Genomic DNA, 23,533 nt, shown 5'->3' with positions numbered 1-23,533 from the left:
ACGTGGTCGCAAAGAGTCGGACACGACTGAGTGATGTCACTTTCACTTTCAAAGTGGTTTTGCTGCTGGGGGAACCTTGCCTCTTCTCTGACCTTGGTTTCCCTTTTCTCCTGTCAGAGGGAGGCTCTGGGCTACAGGGGATGCCAGAGCCTGCACTTTGGCCTCAGGTCTGGAGAAGAACCTAGAAGGGGCTCTATGCCTTCCAGGCCTCCATGGGAAGTGTTACTCGCTCGGTTGTGTCTGACTCTTTGCGACCATGTGGACTATAGTCCACCAGGCTTCTATTGTCCGTGGGGTTCTCCGGGCAAGAATACTGGCGTGGGTAACCATTCCCTTCTCCAGGGGATCTTCTGGACCCAGGGATTAAACCCTGGTCTCCTACATTACAGGCAAATTCTTTACCACCTGAGCTACCAGGGAAGCCTCTATGGGAAGTACGCTGTATTTATATTTTCTTTTAAAAAATGGGGAACTTTATATTGGAGTGCCAGTGATTAGCACAATAAATCACATAAATGTTGCCATCTTGTTACTTCTTCAAAGATGAACTGAAGTGTCTTCAATTTGTACATTCACATGAAAGTGTTTTTGAATCCACATTTGTCTTTGGTTTCCATGGTCAAGCTAGATTCTGAACGCACACCAAGCCACGTGGCATGCGAGTTTAGTTCTTGATCATAAGAAGCCGTTCTGATTTTAAAATTCATTATTAGACATCTGCCCAGGTGGCACTAGGGGTAAGGAACCCACCTGCCAATGCAGGAGATGCAAGAGAGGTGGGTTCAATCCCTGGGTTGGGAAGATCCCCTGGATGACAGCATGGCAACCTACTCCAGTTATTTTTGCCTGAGAAATCCCATGGACAGAAGAGCCTGGTGGGCTGCAGTCCAAGGGGTCGCAAAGAGTCGAACACTACTGAAGTGACTGAGAATGCACGCCCACACTGTGCAAGGTGTGGGATGGGTGGGGAGACCAGGCTGTCCTGGCCTCTACATTTGCCCGACACCGACTAAACAGGGTACCTGGAGGAGATGCAGATAGTTCCAGCTACGGATCACACTATCCTGTCTTTGAATCTCAGCTCTGCCACTCGTGACCATGTGGCCTTGAGCAAGTGGCTTAACCTCTGTAAGCTTCTGTTTCCTCTTGATTAAATGGGAATAAAGTTTGTCTCAAGAATTTTGAAAGTCTCATTGAAACTCAGAGTTCAGTGTCTAACACGCAAACTAGCCGTTAATAATCTGATTATAAAGGCTGAGGCTCTGCACCAAGGGGCGTAGGCCATGGCAAAGATGAATGAAATGTGGGCCTGCCCCAGAGGCATGGTTTGTAGAGGATACAGGTATTTAAATAAGCAGAGGAATAAGAATTAACCTACGCGGCCCACGACCATCCAGGTTAGAAGACCAGGGCTGCCCTGTGGCTTTGGCATCTCCTAACAGAAACGAAGGAACACAGATGGAATAGCCCAGACATCAGAGGCTCCAGGCCGTACATTTGGAGCCTGGAGGGGTGGTTGCCTGTGGTGGACCAACTTCCCCTGACTAAACTCAGGACAAACCAGAATCCAATATGACTGATCTGTGAAATGTAAAAGCCAGGTGGACTAGAGCATTTGCAGGGTGTGACTCATCTTCTCTGCACTTATGCCTCCATGACCCACTCAGATCCTCCCAGAAGGAGATCCTATGGGAGCTGGGTGGCCACAGTGGTGACTGCAGACCCTCGGGCCCAGGCACCCATCCGCCGCCCACGGGCTCACCCGGTTAGCTAATCAGCATCCCTGCCTCCATCACTGTTCCTTGTGACTGAAACAGACGAGGCACTGCACCCTTGGGGCCCCTTGCCTGGCACACAGCAAATGGGTAGAATGTCTTTGGTGACTGACAAACCCTCTGATCATGTGTGTCACACACACTGCACACATTTGAGCACTTCATGCTGTATATTTGCTGCAGACCTAAACCTAATAAAAAACTTCCTAGGTGGCTCAGTGGCACAGAATGCGCCTGCGAATGCTGGAGACACAGGTTGGATCCCTGGGTCAAGAAGATCCCCTAGAGTAGCATTCCAGTATTCTTGCCTCGGAAAATCCCAGGGACAGAGGAGCCTGGGGGGCTACAGTCCATGGGGTCCCCAAAGAATCGGACACGATCCAGCAACTAAACAACAACAAACCTAATAAAAGTATTTGCTCTGTGTCTGTTTCCTGACATCATGAGAAATGCTGAGCTGGATGAAGCACAAGCTGGAATCAAGATTGCTGGGAGAAATATAATAACCTCAGATAGGCAGATGACACCACCCTTATGGCAGAAAGTGAGTAAGAACTAAAGAGCCTCTTGATGAAAGTGAAAGAGGAGAGTGAAAAAGTTGTCTTTAAGCTCAACATTCAGAAAACTGAGATCATGGCATCTGGTCTCATCACTTCATGGGAAATAGATGGGGAAACAGTGGCTGACTTTATTTCTTGGGGCTCCAAAATCACTGCAGATGGTGACTGCAGCCATGAAATTAAAAGACGCTTACTCCTTGGAAGGAAAGTTACGACCAACCTAAACAGCATATTAAAAAGCAGAGACATTACTTTGTCAACAAAGGTCCATCTAGTCAACGCTGTTGTTTTTCCAGTGGTCATGTATGGATGTGAGAGTTGGACTATAAAGAAAGCTGAGCACCGAAGAGTTGATGCTTTTGAAGTGTGGCGTTGGAGAAGACTCTTAAGAGCCCCTTGGACTGCAAGGAGATCCAACCAGTCCATCCTAAAGGAGATCAGTCCTGGGTGTTCATTGGACGGACTGATGCTGAAGCTGAAACTACGATACTTTGGCCACCTGATGCAAAGAGCTGACTCATTTGAAAAGACCCTGATGCTGGGAAAGATTGAAGGTGGGAGGAGAAGGGGACAACAGAGGATGAGATGGTTGGATGGCATCACCAACTCAATGGACATGGGTTTGGGTGGACTTCGGGAGTTGGTGATGGACAGGGAGGCCTGGCGTGCTGCGATTCATGGGGTTGCCAAGAGTCGGACACGACTGAGCGACTGAACTGAACTGAACTGTTTCCTGACAGACAAGATCTGGAAGTGGTTACTTAGGTGGCACTCAAAAATTCAGATCTTGAATGGAGAGTTTGAAATAAATTTGCATGAAGTTAAATGCAACAACTCTCGAGTGCCAGCAGTGCCATACTGATGGCAGTAAGAGGCCCGACATTCTCATAATCCCAGAGCTCCATCTGCCTTTGCAGGCATCTCCCCCACCAGGCTGGCCCATCACATGCTGACTCTCCATCTCTAAGCTTCGCAGAAATGGAATCACAGGGCAGGGCATCTGGTGTGCCTGCCTTCTTTCACTCAGTGCCACATTTTTGAGATTCTCAGAGTCTGACGTCAGCCCTGCCCCTACCTACCTGGCTAAGGAGCCTTAAGCAATCTGCTTGACTCCTGGAAGCCCAGTCTCCCCGCTTTTCAAGTGGGGTGATAATGAGGGAAGGCTTGTTGCATCTTGTTGCTGGGGGACTCGGGGAGTTTGACAGGGACTGATCTCAGGGTCTGTCACTTGTAGGGTGACAGGATCGAGGAGTTTCTCGGGACATAGGACTTCTCCCTAAAATCGGCCAAGCCCCAGGTCAGCCAAGACAGCTGGTCACCCTAGGTGGTGACAGCTCAGCAAGTGACACCTGCGGAGGCAGATGTATTGTGAAGCTAATAAGCTTAAGGACTTCCCTGGCGGCTCAGTGGTAAAAAACATCTGTCTTGGTTTGATGCTTGGATGAGGAAGATCCCCCAGAGAAGGAAATGGCAACCCACTCCAGTATTTTTGCCTGGAGAATCCCATGGACAGAGGAGCCTGGTGGGCTACAGTCCATGGGGTTGCAAAAGAGTTGGACACGACTGAGCAACTAAAAAACAATTAAGTTTTGGCTTTAGCACCCCCATCCCCACCCCGACCCCAAGCACAGGTCCTCCCAGGGGTCAGCAATATGCTGGCACCACCATGCGTTTCTGTAAGATTTCTAAAAGTAAGATATGCTTGCTTTCTTTCCATGAAGGAGGCACCCATCCCTCTCACCCACCCCAACCTCAACCTATATAAGCTCTAGGACCTTCAAAACCTGGAACGGCCCCTGGGAGTTGCTACTGTTCTTGCTGACCTGATGGCAGCCTGCCAGGCACCCTCTCTGATGGACACTGTGGGAAAAAACTCCCCGCTGACCTTCCTTCTTTTTCTGTTTGAACGTGGCTGGAGCCACATCATGACACCAAGGAACACATTTATATCCTCACCCAGATTATGTTCTGGTTATACCACAGTCATGTTTTCTGGGTCCCCAGGATTCCCAAAGCATAGCATCCTCCGCTAAGAAAGCTTGCTTGGCAGGAGGTGGGGGGAAGCTCCAAGCTTACCTGCTGGATGGTGCCGCAGCCGGAGTAGGGGATCATGAACGTCACCAGGCTCGACGTAATCTGGGGCTGACACTGGTAGCTTGAGTCCGAGCCGGGAATGGCAAGGTCCCTGACAGAGTAGCCCAGGGATTGGAGGTAGCTCGTCCTCACTCTGGCTTCCATGTGATTTTGCAGGCAAAGCAGCTCTGGGGGCCAAAGGCAGACAGTGCAGTCAGTCACCGCACCCCCGCTAAGCCCACAGAAAGACTGAGATGGCTGGCCCATGGTCTTCCTGTGGACACAGCTCACCAACCCCCCTCCAGATGCCCTGGGGCTCAAGTCAGTTTCATTCACCTGAGACCCCTATGAGGGCACAGGGACTAGGATTCCTCTGATGGAGAAATGGAGGCAAGATGTAAAACAACAAAATGTTTCTGCCAGGTTGCCATTTATCCTTTTAGTAGGATAGCACTTGGGCTTTGCTGGTGGCTCAAATGGTGAAGAATCTGCCCACAATGCAGAAGACCCAGGTTCAATCACTGAGTGGGAAAGATCCCCTGGAGAAGGGAATGGCAACCCACTCCAGTATTCTTGCCTGGAGAATTCCATGGACAGAGGAGTCTGATGAGCTACAGTCCATGGCATTGCAAAGAGTCGGACACAACTGAGTGACTAACACACATACACACAGAGTAACACTTGGGGCAACTTGCAGGGATGTTGGGAAGTCAACATCCTTAGCTATGGACTTAGCATAGGTCCTGCAGCTAAGGGCAGGTCAGTGCTTAAAATCCTGACTGCAAAGATAGCCAGCACATCTCTTTGCCCGGCCTCTGGTCAATCTGTACATCAGTCCATTTAACAGATACAACCATGGCTGCCATCCTCTGCTGGATGTGGCTGAGAGAGCAGCTCAGACCACTTTCAGGAATCAGCTGAATGTGCTAGATCTCAGGACAAGGTCACAGTGTCCCTCACTCTGGGAAGGCCACAAGGTCTCAAGCCAGGTGGTCCCCTCTGTCCTTGGCACTGACATCTCACTGTCTGATGACAGCATCTTCTCACCCCTTCTACTTCGTCTCTGCTGACCATAGAAAGGCCAACCCACCACCCATCGGCCAGTCCTGGGCAGCCAGAGTCCCCAGATCCCCTGCTCTTGGCCCCCTTCTGCCCAACACCAAGCCTTGGCGGCCTGATGGGGTGGCTCTCGTTTCTCCTTCCACAGCCCTGGGATGGCTGAGCCACTGAAGGCGCTCAGAGGTGTCACCCCGGATGGGCGGGGACTTACTCGTGTTCCCATTGGAAAGAATGGAGAAATATTCAGCTGAGAACCCTCTCTTGGTGATGGAGATGTCGCTGATGAAGCGGATGGAAATGAAGTTGGACGATGAGGTGAAGGAGCCCCTTGACCCGTCACAAACCCGGGCGAGCAGCGGGGAACTGTGGTGGGGGCCGTCGTACACTTCGATGTAATCATAGTTACAGCCGCCTTCCAGCCTGCAGAGACGGAACACACAGTCTGGCTTCACTTCCAACCAGGATTTGATGCCGGCGGTCAGAGGCCTTACGCCTCTAAGCCAGAAACTCCGACAAAATTAATAATCGAAAGGAATAGACTTTCATTTTTCACCAGAGTAGAGTCAATGTACAATATTACACAAGTTATGGGTGTAAATACAGTGATTACAATGTTTAAAGGCTATACTCCATATATACTTATTTAAAAAATATTGGCTATCCTCCCTGGGCTGTATTGAAAGCATAGAGCCTTGTAGCTTGTTTTCTACGTCATGGTTTGTCCCTTTTCATCCCCTACCCTGAGCGCCCCTCCCTCAACCCCTCTCCCCACTGGTAACCATCAGTTTGTTAGACTTTCTTAAATCCAGTGGAGGTTCATCCTCCCATGACCTCCATACATCGGTCTTAGTCCTGCCTTTTGGGGTCATGCATATGAAATCTACAGCTCCTCTCTTGACAGCCCTTCGCAGTACGTAAGAAAGAATGACAGCCCACCTTCGACTTCTTCTTTGATGAAAAAGACCCCAGTTTCCCATAGAATTTTTTTCTTAAAATCCATGAATTCATAGTGACAGAAACAAATAATTGAACAAGTAAATATTGGGCAAATGAGATAACCTCTCTGCAGCTCGGATTTCTTATTTATAAAGGTGAAATCTCCCAATGCAAGTGTACTGAAGAGAGCTATCAGGAGGCTCTAACAGTGGAAAAGTGCTTCCTAAGATGCCACAAACGGTGGTCACTGATATTAAGATGCTGGCTCAGAACTAGTCACGGTCAACCTTCCTCTGTAGAATTTCATGAGCTTTAAGTACAATCCCCCAAATGAATAGTAATGATGAAGAGATTAAAATAACATCATATCTTTTGCAAAACTTCACGCGAATTTCCAAGGCAGAAACTCCCAGGCCACCGCAAGCAGAAATCAAGAAAAAAAAAACTACTTTGTTCAGTGGTGACTGTTAGAGAAAAAATGACGGTACCCCCTTTCCAGGACTCTACAAGCTACTGGTGTCTCAGTGTGGTCACCCCTGCCCCTTGAGCCAGTCATATATCCTGGTGGTTCTGATGTTGTCTCCTCTGCTTAAAACAAGGATTCCCACCCTTCACTGGATGAGGAACAGATAACCTAAGCTCTGTCACAGGAATTATTCCTCTTCTGCCCGAAACCACTCCCCCAAGAAAGAGGGAGCAGAGAGAAAAGAGTTCAGAAAAACTAGTGTGGTTGTTAATAGGATTCTTTGTGCTATTACTACTTCTAACAATAACCCCTCCCATTGGGTAACACTGCCCGAGTATTTTCATATATTTCTCCTGTGACTTTCCCAGGAACCAGGAGGGGAGGGGAGCGGATATTATATTCTCCTCTTTTGAGGCTCAGGAGAGTTAAATGACTTCCTGAGGTCACACAGCAAAGCAGTGATGGACCTGCAACTTGACCCAGGACTCTGATCCTGGCGTCCCCTCCACGGCTGCTTCTAGGCTCGGTCAAAAATGGAACCCATAGAAAAAAAGGGCAGTGGGGCAAATATCTCTCCTGAAGTGCCATTTCTCTCCTCCTAGAATGTCTGCAAGGGGCTCACCACATGGCCCTCCCCGCTGCACATGCACTCACTGGACATCTCTGAAGGTCACAGTCACTCGGTAGTTGTTTTGAACTTCAATGTCCCACACACACTTGGCGTTGTTCGGATAGTTCCTAGGGTAGAATGGGCTGGAAAAGTTCCCTGAAAACTGGGTCAGGAAGCCTCCGCAGGCTGTTGGGACAAAGGGAGAAATGCCGATGACCCGCAGTGTACACTGTACAGTCACATGGGGGAAATCCACCGGGAGGTGCCTACACCTGGACTGCCTACTGAGGGTCGGGGCGGTGCCCCTACAGGGAGGCCATACCTAGGGAAGCCCTCTCCTCACTGTTCTCCTCATCCCTCCCCAGTGTCACTGTCATCAAGGAGAAGGGAAGGGGGACTGGTCAGTGGGGCTCAGAACTTACTGGCTGGGCCGGTGACGTTGTAATCAGGATCTGTTGACAAACAGAAAAGATAATGATCAGTTTCCTGGCAACCTTGGTTCAGCTGCTGAGTCCTTGTCAGCTCTGCGCTGGAAAAATGCCAACCCCAAGTTCCCAGAGAGATGCCAGATGCGGGACTTGCCCTCTGGGAGCTCACAGCCTAAAGAAGAGGATGGAAAAGAGCAAATCCCAGCCTCCAGGGATGCGACTGTGATGGAGCAGAGCCCAAGAGGTGCTAGGAGCTGGGAGATTTGGCTCCTGATCCAGACTGAGGAGGGAAAGGGGACGGGTACACAGAGAGGTGAGGCCAAAAGGTCAGAAGTGTGCTCTAGGCAGAGGGAACAGCATGTGTGAAGGAACCTAGGTATGAGAGTAGCTGGCATAACTGGGGACCCCCTATGTGGATGGAGCAGGGATGGGAAGGATGGCAGGAATCAACTCCACAATGGGAAAGAATTTTCAAGCCCTAGAGATTATCCTGAGCACTGAGGATCTGGGTCCAGACGGTGCTGAGGATTCCAGCCTCGAGGCCAGGACAGACCTTGGCATTTGATGAAGATACCCTAGAGCACTGCAGAGAATGGGTCAGGGGGAGGCAGCCTGAAGCTGCTGCTGCTGATGTAGAAGACAAGGTGGTGAGGAGGGGAGGCTGTGGATGCAGAGGAGACATATGGGGCAGGGTGGGGGCAGTGAGCGGCGGTTCAGCACCCACTCAAAAGCAGGCTATTGGGAACTTTTGTTGATTACATGCCAGGCTCCATCCAGGCTGCACTGATCTGGGACTAGTGTCCCAGACGAGGGGTGGGACCTACACAGTGGGAGACTTCACCTAGACATTGACCAGAGACCCGAATCTTAGGATGGTCAGGTGATTAAAGGACAAAGAAGAGCCTGGAGAGAGGCCCAGCCCTCCTGGGGTTGGGACATCAGCTACAGAGACGCCACGTGGCAGGAAAGTCAGGAGCAGTGAACTCATTGGAGAGTGAGTGCCGTGACTACAGCCTGGAGACCAGCAGCAAAGCCTGGGGAGAGGAAACGCAAGGCCTGCGGGTCAGGTGAAAAATGTGATACTTACTCTGAGTGGGTGTAGTTGTTGGGGACAGCCAATCTAGAAAGAAAACCAAGTGATTTTAGGATATTGCTGGATCATTTTTTAATTCCATACTCAAGGGTTTGATGGAGAAAGTAAATCGTTCTCCTTACTTCAGGACTTCTCAGAGACTTGATTATACCAATTTACACTGACCAGACAAAAGGGGTTAGAGACACACCACATCCAAACATACTAGAACCAGATATTTTCCTTGTGTCATAAAGATCATTTGGGGAATCGCTCTCAACATGAAGGATTATTTAAGAGATAAACCTCTGTAGGGCTGCTATTCGGTCATAGTTCTACAATGGTGACAGTTCTGCTTGGCATGACTGGGACACTTATTTTCATAGAAGTGATCACAGGACATAATCCTCTCCACCCCACAGCAGCTCTGAACAGGCGCAGGCAGCAGGAGGTGCCAGGGGATCAGAGGTTCCTCCAGGGACAGCTGAGTGACAGCCCTGGTCCTGAGGACCCAGAGGGTCACTGAACAGCCTCCAGAGTCCTCGGAGGGAAATGACTCTTCAGGAGGAGGCTGCTCTTCTATTGGAAACCTGAGAGGTGGAATCCCAGAGAGGATTTGGCTGGGTGGGGCTGCTGGGGCTCACCTGGAGTGGAGAAGTTGACTCCTGGTGCTGCAAGAAAAGAGGTAGCATGATCAGCTTCAGCATCCACAATGGGCTGCAATGAACCCATCAGTTTCCTGAGAGATGCTGAGTGCCCGGCCCCTCCATGGCCAGAAAAGGGCGGCCTAGGAGTTGCACCCAGGAGCTGAATAGGAAACATCAATCTCGCATATCGTTCTTCACAAACATCAGCAAATATCTGGGCAATTTCACTCTTACAAACTGGATGTCCCCTCCTCGATGTGAGGGATTGACCTTGCCATTGGCTGAAGACGACCATCACTGAGAGAATGGATCATGGGGAGGGGCAGGCTGAAGCTGCTGCTGCTGTAGGGAGCCCGGTGGGGAGGAGGGAAGCGTGAGCATGCAGAGGAAATATCTGGAAGCAGGGTGGGGTAGGGAGTGGTGGTTCAGTGGCAACTCAGAAGCAGGCTGTTGGGAGCCTTTGCTGGTGACACACCAAGCTCAGCAGTGAAGCAGAGTCCATCCAGTCTGCTCTGACCCCCGACTAGTGTCCCAGGCAAGGAGTTGAACATAAACAGGTGGTCAGCATCATCTAGAGACTGACTAGATGTAGGAATCTCATCCTGGTCAGACGAGTAAAGGACAAAGAAGAGCCTGGAGAGAGGCCCAGCCCTCCTGGCGTTGGGACATCAGCTGGGGTAATCATGTGGCATACAGTCAGGAGAGGTGGACTCATTGGAGAGTGAGCACCCTGACTGCAGCCCGGAGACCAGCAGCCAAGCCTGGGGAGAGGAAACCCAAGGCCTGCGGGTCAGGTGGAAAATGTGATACTTACTCTGAGTGGGTGTAGTTGTTGGGGACAGCCAATCTAGAAAGAAAACCAAGTGATTTTAGGATATTGCTGGATCATTTTTTAATTCCATACTCAAGGGTTTGATGGAGAAAGTAAATCGTTCTCCTTACTTCAGGACTTCTCAGAGACTTGATTATACCAATTTACACTGACCAGACAAAAGGGGTCAGAGACACACCACATCCAAACATACTAGAATCAGATATTTTCCTTGTGTCATAAAGATCATTTGGGGAATCGCTCTGAACATGAAGGATTATTTAAGAGATAAACCTCTGTAGGGCTGCTATTCGGTCATAGTTCTACAATGGTGACAGTTCTGCTTGGCATGACTGGGACACTTATTTTCATAGAAGTGATCACAGGACATAATCCTCTCCACCCCACAGCAGCTCTGAACAGGCACAGGCAGCAGGAGGTGCCAGGGGATCAGAGGTTCCTCCAGGGACAGCTGAGTGACAGCCCTGGTCCTGAGGACCCAGAGGGTCACTGAACAGCCTCCAGAGTCCTCGGAGGGAAATGACTCTTCAGGAGGAGGCTGCTCTTCTATTGGAAACCTGAGAGGTGGAATCCCAGAGAGGATTTGGCTGGGTGGGGCTGCTGGGGCTCACCTGGAGTGGAGAAGTTGACTCCTGGTGCTGCAAGAAAAGAGGTAGCATGATCAGCTTCAGCATCCACAATGGGCTGCAATGAACCCATCAGTTTCCTGAGAGATGCTGAGTGCCCGGCCCCTCCATGGCCAGAAAAGGGCGGCCTAGGAGTTGCACCCAGGAGCTGAATAGGAAACATCAATCTCGCATATCGTTCTTCACAAACATCAGCAAATATCTGGGCAATTTCACTCTTACAAACTGGATGTCCCCTCCTCGATGTGAGGGATGGACCTTGCCATTGGCTGAAGACGACCATCACTGAGAGAATGGATCATGGGGAGGGGCAGGCTGAAGCTGCTGCTGCTGTAGGGATCCGGGTGGGGAGGAGGGAAGCGTGAGCATGCAGAGGAAATATCTGGAAGCAGGGTGGGGTAGGGAGCGGTGGTTCAGTGGCAACTCAGAAGCAGGCTGTTGGGAGCCTTTGCTGGTGACACACCAAGCTCAGCAGTGAAGCAGAGTCCATCCAGTCTGCTCTGACCCCCGACTAGTGTCCCAGGCAAGGAGTTGGACATAAACAGGTGGTCAGCATCATCTAAAGACTGACTAGATGTAGGAATCTCATCCTGGTCAGACTAGTAAAGGACAAAGAAGAGCCTGGAGAGAGGCCCAGCCCTCCTGGCGTTGGGACATCAGCTGGGGTAATCATGTGGCATACAGTCAGGAGAGGTGGACTCATTGGAGAGTGAGCACCCTGACTGCAGCCCGGAGACCAGCAGCCAAGCCTGGGGAGAGGAAACCCAAGGCCTGCAGGTCAGGTGGAAAATTGTGTTACTTACTCTGAGTGGTTGTGGTTTGTGGGGGCTGCCAACCTAGAGCGAAAAACAAGTGATTTTAGGAGGCTGCCCCAAATTGTTAAATTCCATCATCATCATTTTCATGGAGAAAGGAAATCCTCGTCCTAATAAGGATTTCTCAGAAGCTTGACTATTCCCACCTACAGTATTACTGACCACGTGGGCTAAGTACATAGAATTCCCACCTGATTCAGGAGCAGATATTATCACTGTGGGAAAAGATCATTTGGGGAATTGCTTTCAACCTGAAGAAATTTTTTAACTGATAGATATTTGCGAGTCTGCTACTTGGTCATGGTTCTAAGTGGTCAGACTGGGACACTTATTTTCAAAGAAATGATCAGAGGACCTAATCCTGTCTCCCCTCATAGTAGCTCTGACCAGGCACTGGCAGCAGGAGGTGGCATGGGGCCAGAGGTCCCTCCAGGGACAGCTGAGTGACAGCCCTGGTCTTGGGGATTCCACTGGTCGGTCACTGGACAGCCTCCAGAGTCCTCGGAGGGAAATGACTCCCTAGGAAGAGGGTGTTCTTCTTTTATAAATGTGACAAGTGGAATCCCAGAGAGCAGTCTCACTGTGTGGGGCTGCTGGAACTCACCTGGAGTTGAGGAGTTGATCTGTGCAGCTGCAAGAAAGAGGAAGCATGATCAACCTCATCACCCAGGCTCAATGCAAGAAACCCATCAGGTCCCTGAGACAGAGATGCTGAGTGCCTGGTCCCTCCATGGCCTGAAAAGGGCAGCCTGGGTTTTGTCCAGAAGAACTGAATATGAAACATCAAGCTCAGAACATCAGCCTCTACAAATGAAAAAAGTCTGAGGGGAATTTGCTCTTACAACCTGTAATCACACCCCTGCTCTGGGGGCCCAGTACAGAAGGGGCTGCAGTGGATACATGAAACCCACCCGCCATCTATCAGTGATAGAGGAAGGGAAATAGCCCATCTTCCATGGAAGCTCAGTGTGATTGGAGCACAGTGCAAAGAAGAGCTCTTGTTGGGAGAAAATCACTCACTAAAATGGCGGTCATGGAAACCAACCTGAGCAGATGACGCTGGCATCCTCGCTGTGTCCACAGTTGTGTGTGTTCCAGGGGCTGTGGGAGCAGCTCCACAGGTAGGTCTCATAGCCTGAGCAGCCCACGTCGTCCAGGACAATGGGCCCTGAGCCCTGACCGAACCGGGCATTTCCTGGGGCTGAAATGGCCCAGCCACAGCCCAGCTGCCTGCAGACCACGTTGGCGTCGTTGGTGTCCCAGCTGTCGTCACACACGGTGCCCCAGGAGCCTCGGTACAGGACCTCCACCCGGCCCTGACACCTGTCACCTCCGTTCACCAGCCTCAGGGCCAAACCCGACTCGGTTCCTGGAAGGAGACAGGAAAAGTCAGCCTCCTGTTTCTCCTGAAGGAAAAGGCACTGAGGACTGAGATTCAGATTTCTTCCAGGGGAAGGCTGCTGAGGTCTAGGCAGTGAGTCCATAAGGACTGGACTGAGCGTGGTCCTCACTCTTTATCTCCGATGGCGTGTGTAGAAGCCTTGACTGTGCACTGTGGACTAGCTCTGCAGGTTCTCTGATGGCATCCCCAAATTCAGCAATTCAGGCACTGAATCCTGTCTCAGGATGCAGGTGGGAAGCCCACAGCTTACATCCCAGACCTCTGGGATAGAATGACCTTTTGCAGCTGGAGACCACTTACACTAGCTACCCATTCCCAACAGGGTGCCAAGTTCGGCCATTCACCCCTATGTGGAACCCACTCCATCAGCCCAAGGTTATTCTGAAGACTTTTCCACTCAGTACGTATTCAGGTACTTTCACACACAAAGTGTAGCTTGAATCTTTTTTTTTTTTTTAAGCTTGAATCCTGGGGGTGACGGTGGGGGAGGGGACGTCCTGGAGTCAAAAGGCAGCAGGACCCACCTGGCACAACCGTGGTCTGGGTCTCGGTAGCTGGGGGAGAGAGAACGCAGGTCAGACACAGTGCACAGAAGGGGCTTCACGTGGGCTAAGGGGGGGATGCTAAGTTGCAGAGCAGCTGAGGTGTCAGTCCTTGCACCTGCTCTGCCATGGCTGGGTGGGGGGCCCTCTGCCATCCTCAACCCTCCAAAGAGGCTCCTCCTGAGAAGTCCCAACAGACCAGCATCTCTTATTTCCAATATCAAGGTAATTGACTCTATGTCTTGATGACACAGTGGACCCGGAGCCAGTCGTCAGCCTCACAGCTTTTATAGCTCCACTGAGGCAGAGACAGGGCTCCAGCTCCAGGTCAAGTCCCGTGTGTGATCTGTCAGGCTCGGCCTTAGGGGATGACAAGGCGGTGCCTGGCAGGTCACACAGGGGCCACTGCCCTGCTCACAGCAGACCTGGTGCCCAGACCGTGCTTCCCAGTTCCTTGGGGGAGCCATGGTCCAGGACTCAGGAGGCAGAACCTGAGTCTGCCAGTCTCTCCAGGACTTGTCAGCTGAAGATCTAGAACAAAGAGGCTCTTTCTTCCTGTTGGGATGTAGACTTGGAGCTGACCCCTGCCCCCATGACAGGAATGAAAGTTAGAATGAAGCCCAACACATGGAAATCAGAGGGCTCAAAAGTGGTTAAGACAGGTAGTCCTGGAACCTCTGGATCCAGCTGTACCTGAAGGTTGCCTTATGGCTCAGTATCCTCGATGTGTAGGCCGTGGCACCAGCCCAAATTAAGAGAGCACGAGTGGCCATCCTAATACTTGCAAACAAAAGCATTCTGAGTAACATATGGCACAACTCATAGGTAAAGCTTATCCATAACTCTGGCCAGTGAAGGCAACCGTCCAGAGTGGATGAGGTGGTGACCTCAGAACCCGGACCCAAGAGGCAAGAACTGCACCCAGGTCTGTGGACTGGAATGTTGCATGCTGGTAGCTGAGCAGGATCTGAATGACGCTCACCATAGTCAGTTGTTGGATACCACCAATCTGGAGGGGAAACAGAGCAGGATTACAAAGAAGGTCCGTAGAATCCTGGTCTAGTTCCTGTGACTGGGATCAGGACAGTGGGTTCTGAGGGGCTCCACAGTCCGGGGAGAAGAAGCCTTTTCTGAGAGTTTGCTGTGAGCCCAGATCATGTCATCAAAGGTACATACTCATCTAATGAGGCGGCACAGCCCACAGAGCCATCAGCATGTCCTGCTGACTAGATACTTCTTGGTAATATAAACACCTGGACTCGGCCTTGGGTGGAGGACAGGAGAAAGCTCTGTCCTCTCCATACACATAACTCTTCGTCCAGAGAATGGATTCAAGCAGAAATGACCCCAGGACAGACCATCCTGTCACCCAAAGCTCTGGGGAGTCTGAAATCACTGAGGCAGTCCAGAGCATCAGATGCCTGTGTTATGGCTCATCTGGAACCGTCTACATGCTCTAGAGTGACCAGAGCAGGTACTGAGAGGTGGAAAACCTCCACAGTCCCCTCCTGGGGCTGCCGGTTGGGGGCCCTGAGGGTTACTGGGGGGAGGGGACATCCAGAGTCAAGAGGCAGCAGGACTCACCTGGCACAACCGTGGACTGGGTCTGGGAAGCTGGGGGGGAGAGAAGGCAGGTCAGACACAGTGCACAGAACGGGCTCCATGGGGGCAAAGGGGTGATGCTAAGATGCAGGCCAGGTGAGGGGTCAGTGCATGCACCTGCTCTGCCATGGATGGCGGGGCCTCTGTCATCCTCAACCCTCCAAAGATGCTCCTCCTGAGAGGTCCCAGCAGACCAGCATCTCTTATTTCCAAAGTCAAGGTGATTGACTCTGTGTCTTGATGACACAGTGGACCCGGAGCATTCGTCAGCCCCACAGCTTTTATGGATCCACTGAGACACTGAGACGGGGCCCCAGCTCCAGGTCAAGTCCCATGTGTGATCTGTCAGGCTCGACCTTAGGGGATGACAAGGGGGTGCCTGGCAGGTCACACAGGGGCCAATGCCCTACTCACAGCAGACCTGGTGCCCAAACCGTGCTTCCCAGTTCCTTGGAGGGGCCACGGTCCAGGACTCAGAAGACAGAACCGAGGCCACCAGCAGCCCCAGCCCATGCCCTCTGCTCAGAGACCTCCTGGCAGACCTGTGCTCTTCTGCCCCTGGTTTGCACTGGGGCATGGAGCAAAAGGCTTAATGTCACTTTTGGTGTGTGTTTCTGTTCTAATTCTCTGTCTACATACCCAGGGGCCAGACAAAAGCCTATATACTAAATAAGCAAAACACTAAGGGGATTTCAAGGGAAATGGAAAGGTAGAGAGTGTTTCTCGAGGGGATCAGAATGTGAGCAAGAAACCACCTCCAGAGAAGCGCACCCAGCTTATTTGAGACCCACCTGAGCAGATGACGCTGGCGTCCTCGCTGTGTCCACAGTTGTGTGTGTTCCAGGGGCTGTGGGAGCAGCTCCACAGGTAGGTCTCATAGCCTGAGCAGCCCACGTCGTCCAGGACAATGGGCCCTGAGCCCTGACCGAACCGGGCATTTCCTGGGGCTGAAATGGCCCAGCCACAGCCCAGCTGCCTGCAGACCACGTTGGCGTCGTTGGTGTCCCAGCTGTCGTCACACACGGTGCCCCAGGAGCCTCGGTACAGGACCTCCACCCGGCCCTGACACCTGTCACCTCCATTGACCAGCCTCAGGGCCAAACCCGATTCGGTTCCTAGAAGGAGACAGGAAAAGTCAGCCTCCTGTTTCTCCTGAAGGAAAAGGCACTGGGGCCTGAGATTCAGATTTCTTCCAGGGAAAGGCTGCTGAGGTCTAGGCAGTGAGTCCATAAGGACTGGACTGAGCGTGGTCCTCACTCTTTATCTCCGATGGCGTGTGTAGAAGCCTTGACTGTGCACTGTGGACTAGCTCTGCAGGTTCTCTGATGGCATCCCCAAATTCAGCAATTCAGGCACTGAATCCTGTCTCAAGATGCAGGTGGAAAGAGGGGAAGCCCACAGCCGGTGTGGGCAACCTACATCCGAGACCTCTGGCACAGAATGAGCCTCTGCAAAGGAGACCACTGACACAGCTTCCCTTTCCCACCAAGGTGCCGAGTTCTACCATTCACCCCTACGTGGGAACCCACTCCACCAGCCCAAGGTTATTCTGAAGACGTTTCTACTCAGTACGCATTCAGGTACTTTCACACACAAAGTGTAGCTTGAAGCTTTTTTTTTTTTTTTTTTTTGCTTGAATCCTGAAATAACCTTGGAATTGTTGCATATCATTGGAGGACTTGGAGATGACTGGGGAGAAGGCACCTATTACCAGCAGGCTGTTCACAATCCCTCCAGGACTTGTCAGCTCAACATCAAGAACAAAAAGACTCTTTCCTCCTGTGGCAGGAGACTAGTGGCTGACAGGCGCCCCCTGGCAGGAAGCAACCTGACAGTGAAGCTCATAAACAAAACCAAGCAGAGGTCAGAAAAGTGCATGGGGACAAAGAGTATTGGAACTTCTGGATCCTGCTGTACCTGAAGGTTGCCTTATGGCTCAATATCCTCGATATGTAGGCCGTGGCACCAGCCCAAATTAAGAGAGCACGAGTGGCCATCCTAATACTTGCAAACAAAAGCATTCTGAGTAACATATGGCACAACTCATAGGTAAAGCTTATCCATATCTCTGGCAATGAAGGCAACCGTCCAGATTAGATGAGGTGGTGACCTCAGAACCCGGACCCAAGAGGCAAGAACTGCACCCAGGTCTGTGGACTGGAGTGTGGCATGCTGGTAATTTAGCAGGATCTTAATGTTGCTTACCATAGGCAGTTGTCGGATACCACCAATCTGCAGGGGAAACAAAGCAGGATTACAAAGAAGGTCGGTAGAATCAAGGTAGGTCTCGTTCCTATGACCAGGGACAGGACAGTGGGACCTGAGGGGCTCCACCGTCTGGGAAGAAGCCTTTTCTGAGAGTTTTTGTGAGCCCAGATCATGTCATCAAAGGTACACAGTCATCTAATGAGGCGGCACAGCCCACAGAGCCATCAGCATGCCCTGCTGACTGGGTACTTCTTAGTAATAGCATCACCTAGACTCCATCTGTGGTAAAGGACAGGAAAAAGCTCTGTCCTCTCCATACACAGAAGTCTTGGTCCAGGAATACGTTCAAGCAGAAATGACCCCAGGACAGACCACCCTGTCATCCAAGCTCTGGGAGACACTGTGTAGCCACGAAGTCCTGAAATCTTGAGCCAGTCCAGAGGATGCCTGTCTTATGGCTCATCTGGAAGTGTCTTTGTGGTCCTGGGCAGGTATTGAGAGGTGGAAAAATCCTCAGTTCCCTCCTGGGGCTACTTGTTGGGGACCATGGGGCTGACTGCTGGGGAGAGGACATCCTGGGGTCAAGAGGCAGCAGGACTCACCTGGCACAACCGTGGACTGGGTCTGGTCAGCTGGGGGAGAAAGAGGGCAGGTCAGACACATAGTGCAGAAGGGGCTCCATGGGGGCAAAGGGAGTGATGCTAAGCTCTAGAGCAGGTGAGCTGCCAGTCCTTGCACCTGCTCTGCCATGGGAAGGGGTGGGCTCTGCCATCTTCAACCCTCCAAAGAGGCTCCTTCTGAGAAGTTCCAACAGACCAGCAGCTCTTATTTCCAATGTCAAGATAATTGACTCTGTGTCTTGATGACACTGTGGATGCAGAGCCAATCGTCAGGCTCACAGCTTTTATGGATCCACTGAGGCAGTGAGCCAGGGCTCCAGCTCCAGGTCAAGTCCCGTGTGTGATCTGTCAGGCTCGACCTTAGGGGATTTCAAGGCAGTGCCTGGCAGGTCACAGAGGGGCCACTGCCCTGCTCACAGCAGTCCGGGTGCCAGACTGTGCTTCCTAGTTCCTTGGAGGGGCCACAGTCAGGACTCAGGAGGAAGAACCGGGGCCACTGGCAGCCGCAGCCCATGCCCTCTGCTCAGAGACCTCCTGGCAGACCTGCGCTCTTTTGCCTCTGGTTTGCACTGGGGCATGGAGCGAAATGTCACTTTCCATGTGTTTTGGGTTTTTTTTTTTTTTTTTGGTAATTCTCAATCTACATACCCAGGGGCCAGACAAAAGCTAATATACTGAATAAGCAAAGCACTGGGAGGATTTCAAGGGAAAGGGAAATGTAGAGAGTGCTTCGCAAGGGGATCAGAATGTGAGCAAGAAACCACCTCCAGAGAAGCGCACCCAGCTTATTTGAGACCCACCTGAGCAGATGACACTGGCATCCTCGCTGTGTCCGCAGTTGTGTGTGTTCCAGGGGCTGTGGGAGCAGCTCCACAGGTAGGTCTCATGGCCTGAGCAGCCCACGTCGTCCAGGACAATGGGCCCTGAGCCCTGACCGAACCGGGCATTTCCTGGGGCTGAAATGGCCGAGCCACAGCCCAGCTGCCTGCAGACCACGTTGGCGTCGTTGGTGTCCCAGCTGTCATCACACACAGTGCCCCAGGAGCCTCGGTACAGGACCTCCACCCGGCCCTGACACCTGTGTTCTCCGTTTACCAGCCTCAGGGCCAAACCCGATTCGGTTCCTGGAAGGAGACAGGAAAAGTCACTCTCTTTGTCTCCTGAAGGAAGGAGTCCTGATGTCTGAGTGAGATTTCGATATCTTCCAAGGAAAGAGACTGAGTCTAGTTCTTGTTCCTTATCGGGAGCTCTTGACTGAAGTCTGGCCATCATGGCTGACCCACCAGGGACTGTGTCAGGGAACCATGTCTGTGTGCTGAGCTATGCACATTCTCTGATTGGTTCCCCACAACTCCTGGAATTCAGGAGCAGAGCTCAGCCTTGGGATGCCAGAGGGAGAGGGTGCCCACGTCCTGCATCCCTAATGACCCCTGAGATGGACAGGAGCCCATGCATCAGGGTACCACCAGACACAGCTTCCCAGCCCCCCAAGGTGCCTCTTTCTGCTGCTCACCCAACTTGGGTCTCTACCTCACTTGACCCGAAATTTTTCTGAAGGCTTGCTTTCCACTGAACTCCATGTTGTTTTCAAACACAAAACTTAGCCTGGATATAAAATAAATCACAGACCCACAGCCTATCACCAGAGCACATGGAGATGATTGGGGGAATGGCACCTGTTGCCAGCAGGCTGCTCACAGTCTCTCCAGGACTTGTCAGTGGAAGGTCTAGAAAAGAGACTCTTTCTTCCTGTTGGGATGTAGACTTGGGCTGACCCCTGCCCCCATGGCAGGAAGGAAAGTTAGAGTGAAGCCCAAACACATAAAAAAGCAGAGGTATAAAAAGTGGCGAAGACAGCTAGTCCTGGAACCTCTGGATCCAGCTGTACCTGAAGACAGAATTATGACTAAACATCTTAGACAAGAAAGTAACTGGATCCTCGTCTGGCTGAAGTGAGTGTCAGCTGAAATCCTACCACTAGCAAGCTAAACCAGCCAAACGAATACGTTCTCTAACGGATAGGTGAAGGTTATCCACAGATCTGATGAGTAAAGGGAATCCCCAACGTTGAATGAGGTGGTGAACACAGAGCCTTAATCCAAGATTTAGACACTGAACCCTGATAGTTGGCAGTATCCAAGTGATGCTTACCATAATTAGTTGTCGGGTACCACCAGTCTGCAGGGGAAACAGAGCAGGATTACAAAGGTCGGTAGAATCAAGGTTGGTCTAGTTCCTATGCCTGGGATCAGGACAGCGGGATCTGAGGGGCTCCACAGTCCGGGGAGAAGAAGCCTTTTCTGAGAGTTTGCTGTGAGCCCAGATCATGTCATCAAAGGTACACACTCATCTAAAGAGGTGCAACAGCCCACAGAACCATCAGCATGCCCTGCTGACTGGGTACTTCTTGGTAATATAAACGCCTAGACTCGGCCATGGGTGGAGGACAGGAGAAAGCTCTGTCCTCTCCATACACAGAACTCTTGGTCCAGAGAATGGATTCAAGCAGAAAAGACCCTGGGACACATCACCCTGTCACCCAAAGCTCTGGGGAGACACTGTGTAGCCACAAAGTCCTGAAATCTTGAGCCAGTCCAGAGGATGCCTGAGTTATGGTTCATCTGGAAATGTCTATGTGCTCTAGAGTGACCAGGGCCGGTACTGAGAGGTGGAAAACCTCCACAGTCCCCTCCTGGGGCTGCTGGATGGGGGCCTGGGAGTGACTGTGGGGGAGGGGACATCCCGGAGTCAAGAGGCAGCAGGACTTACCTGGCACAACCGTGGACTGGGTCTGGGCACCTGGAGGGGAGAGAAGGGAGGTCAGACACAGTGCACAGAACGGGCTCCATGAGGATAAAGGGGTGATGCTAAGATGCAGACCAAGTGAGGAGTCAGTGTGTGCACCTGCTCTGCCATGGACGGCGGGGCCTCTGCCATCCTCAACCCTCCAAAGATGCTCCTCCTGAGAGGTCCCGGCAGACTAGCATCCCTTATTTCCAACGTCAAGGTGATTGACTTTGTGTTGATGACACAGTGGACCTGGAGCCAATCGTCAGGCTCACAGCTTTTATGGATCCACTGAGACACTGAGACAGGTCTCCAGCTCCAGGTCAAGTCCCGTGTGTGATCTGTCAGGCTCAACCTTAGGGGATGACAACGTGGTGCCTGGCAGGTCACACAGGGGCCACTGCCCTGCTCACGGCAGTCTGGGTGCCCAGACCGTGCTTCCCAGTTCCTAAGGTCCAGGACTCAGGAGGCAGAACAGGGGCCGCCAGCAGCCCGTGCCCTCTGCTCAGAGACCTCCTGGCAGACCTGCGCTCTTTTGCCTCTGGTTTGCACTGGGGCATGGAGCAAAAGGCTTAATGTCACTTTCAGTTTGTTTTTTTGTTGTTGTTCTAATTCCCATCTACATATCCAGGGGCCAGACAAAAGCTAATATACTGAATAAGCAAAGCACTGGGAGGATTTCAAGGGAAAGGGAAATGTAGAGAGTGCTTCACAAGGGGATCAGAATGTGAGCAAGAAACCACCTCCAGAGAAGCACACCCAGCATATTTGAGACCCACCTGAGCAGATGACGCTGGCATCCTCGCTGTGTCCGCAGTTGTGTGAATTCCAGGGGCTGTGGGAGCAGCTCCACAGGTAGGTCTCATAGCCTGAGCAGCCCACGTCGTCCAGGACAATGGGCCCTGAGCCCTGACCGAACCGGGCACCTCCTGGGGCTGAAATGGCCGAGCCACAGCCCAGCTGCCTGCAGACCACGTTGGCGTCGTTGGTGTCCCAGCTGTCGTCACACACGGTGCCCCAGGAGCCTCGGTACAGGACCTCCACCCGGCCCTGACACCTGTGTTCTCCGTTTACCAGCCTCAGGGCCAAACCCGATTCGGTCCCTAGAGGGCAGCACAGGGAACCACTTCATGTTTCTCTTGAGGTCACAGGACTAAGGCAGGTTCTACTCAGGGGACTTCTAATGGCTTTAGATCAAAGCAGTCCATCCTAAAGGAAATCAACCCTGAATATTGACTGGAAGGACCAATGCTGAAGCTGCAACTCCAGTACTTTGGCCACCTAATGGAAAGAACTGCCCCATTGGAAAAGACCCTGATGCTGTGAAAGATTGAGGAGAGGACGAGAAGGGGTCAACAGAGGATGAGATGGTTGGCTGGCATCACCAACTCAATGAACATGAGTTTGAGCAAGCTCGGGGAGATGGTGAAGGACAGGGAAGCCTGGCGTGCTGCTGTCCATTGGGTTGCAAAGAGTCTGACACGACTAAGGGAGTAAACAACAACAAATGGCTGCAGTTCCCTGGGCTGGGGGTCACCTTTGAACAAGGCTGTGAGTTAACCTTCATCACAAGGAAATAAACAGAGACTTTCTTCCCCCAGCCCAGACTACCAGGACCTCAGGCTCTCCTGGCTGTAACTCTCAGCTCTCCTACTGGAGGAGCCCCCAGGGTGGGTTACAGGACCTCTGCACCCCAAGCTAAAGGACCATGGTTCCTATAGAGTGAACAAAAATCAATGAGGCCCCATATGGACTCAGGTAGAGCCCAGACAAGCTGGCATCCTCAACAGATTTCAATTGCCTCTCCAGGCTCTGTAGCCAGTGACCTTGAATCCTAGCTTGACCCGAGGTCAGCATGTATCAGTGAGGATAACATGGTGGGCATGGAGCACGGGGAACAGGACTCTCTTAGAGACAGAAAACCAAGCTCCATCTTGGATCTCCTTAGAGATGTCTCTGCAGGTTGATCCCTCCCCTATCTCAGAGTCAAGATCCGTGGAAGAGACACCCATTCAGTGAGGCCTTGTTCAGAGGACCTCCCTGTTTGAGAGCTAAGCAACCCCATCCCTTATGCCTTCTGCACCTCTTCTGTACCAGATATAGACCTCCGGGTGCAGCAGGGGAATGAGCCCACAGGATCCCACATAACAAACGTTACCTTCTATTGGGTTCACTGTTGAGAGTTCCTCCGTGGCAAATATAACTGCAGAGTGGAGAGAAGGAAAGGTCATTGGGTTGTTGCTCTCCTCCAGGGAGGACTGGCCCTCAAGCTTGGCTCGGAAATGGGGCTGGAGGCAAAGATCCAGAAGCCCTGCCCACTGCCCCAAGGCTGTGTTCCTCCTGCAGCAGAAGGCAAATCTGTCTCTTTGCCAGCCCTCATTCAATGTTGGAGGCCACCAGGGACATTCTTGGTTCCTGTTACCACCTCCTATGCTTCCACAATCTCCATTCAAAAAAATCACCCTGTGGATGA

The 23,533-nt window shown here is 51.8% G+C and overlaps 1 protein-coding gene across 15 annotated transcripts in view; it reads right to left on the bottom strand.

Annotated features, from left to right (window-relative positions):
* LOC133239499 (deleted in malignant brain tumors 1 protein-like) overlaps positions 1-23,533 on the bottom strand; it is a 45,470-nt gene that overhangs the window by 6,112 nt on the left and 15,825 nt on the right. For 2 of the 15 annotated variants that reach the window (XM_061403751.1, XM_061403756.1), the window contains 22 exons: positions 23,219-23,263; positions 21,840-22,163; positions 21,043-21,072; positions 20,425-20,451; positions 19,074-19,397; positions 18,256-18,285; positions 17,651-17,677; positions 16,237-16,560; positions 15,428-15,457; positions 14,826-14,852; positions 13,826-13,855; positions 12,945-13,268; positions 12,504-12,530; positions 11,888-11,920; positions 11,070-11,096; positions 10,441-10,473; positions 9,624-9,650; positions 8,995-9,027; positions 7,902-7,931; positions 7,524-7,665; positions 5,679-5,887; positions 4,412-4,596 (listed from right to left, as the gene is read on the bottom strand). In XM_061403751.1, the coding sequence (XP_061259735.1) occupies positions 4,412-4,596; positions 5,679-5,887; positions 7,524-7,665; positions 7,902-7,931; positions 8,995-9,027; positions 9,624-9,650; positions 10,441-10,473; positions 11,070-11,096; positions 11,888-11,920; positions 12,504-12,530; positions 12,945-13,268; positions 13,826-13,855; positions 14,826-14,852; positions 15,428-15,457; positions 16,237-16,560; positions 17,651-17,677; positions 18,256-18,285; positions 19,074-19,397; positions 20,425-20,451; positions 21,043-21,072; positions 21,840-22,163; positions 23,219-23,263 (2,288 nt within the window). The remainder of the gene's footprint in view (positions 1-4,411; positions 4,597-5,678; positions 5,888-7,523; positions 7,666-7,901; positions 7,932-8,994; positions 9,028-9,623; positions 9,651-10,440; positions 10,474-11,069; positions 11,097-11,887; positions 11,921-12,503; positions 12,531-12,944; positions 13,269-13,825; positions 13,856-14,825; positions 14,853-15,427; positions 15,458-16,236; positions 16,561-17,650; positions 17,678-18,255; positions 18,286-19,073; positions 19,398-20,424; positions 20,452-21,042; positions 21,073-21,839; positions 22,164-23,218; positions 23,264-23,533) is intronic. The other 13 variants (XM_061403755.1, XM_061403754.1, XM_061403753.1 and 10 more) reach the window with 13 other exon arrangements.

This window comes from Bos javanicus, chromosome 26 (genome assembly GCF_032452875.1).
Source record: "Bos javanicus breed banteng chromosome 26, ARS-OSU_banteng_1.0, whole genome shotgun sequence".
Taxonomy (NCBI): domain Eukaryota; kingdom Metazoa; phylum Chordata; class Mammalia; order Artiodactyla; family Bovidae; genus Bos; species Bos javanicus.
This window is presented reverse-complemented; position numbering and strand designations above follow the sequence as displayed.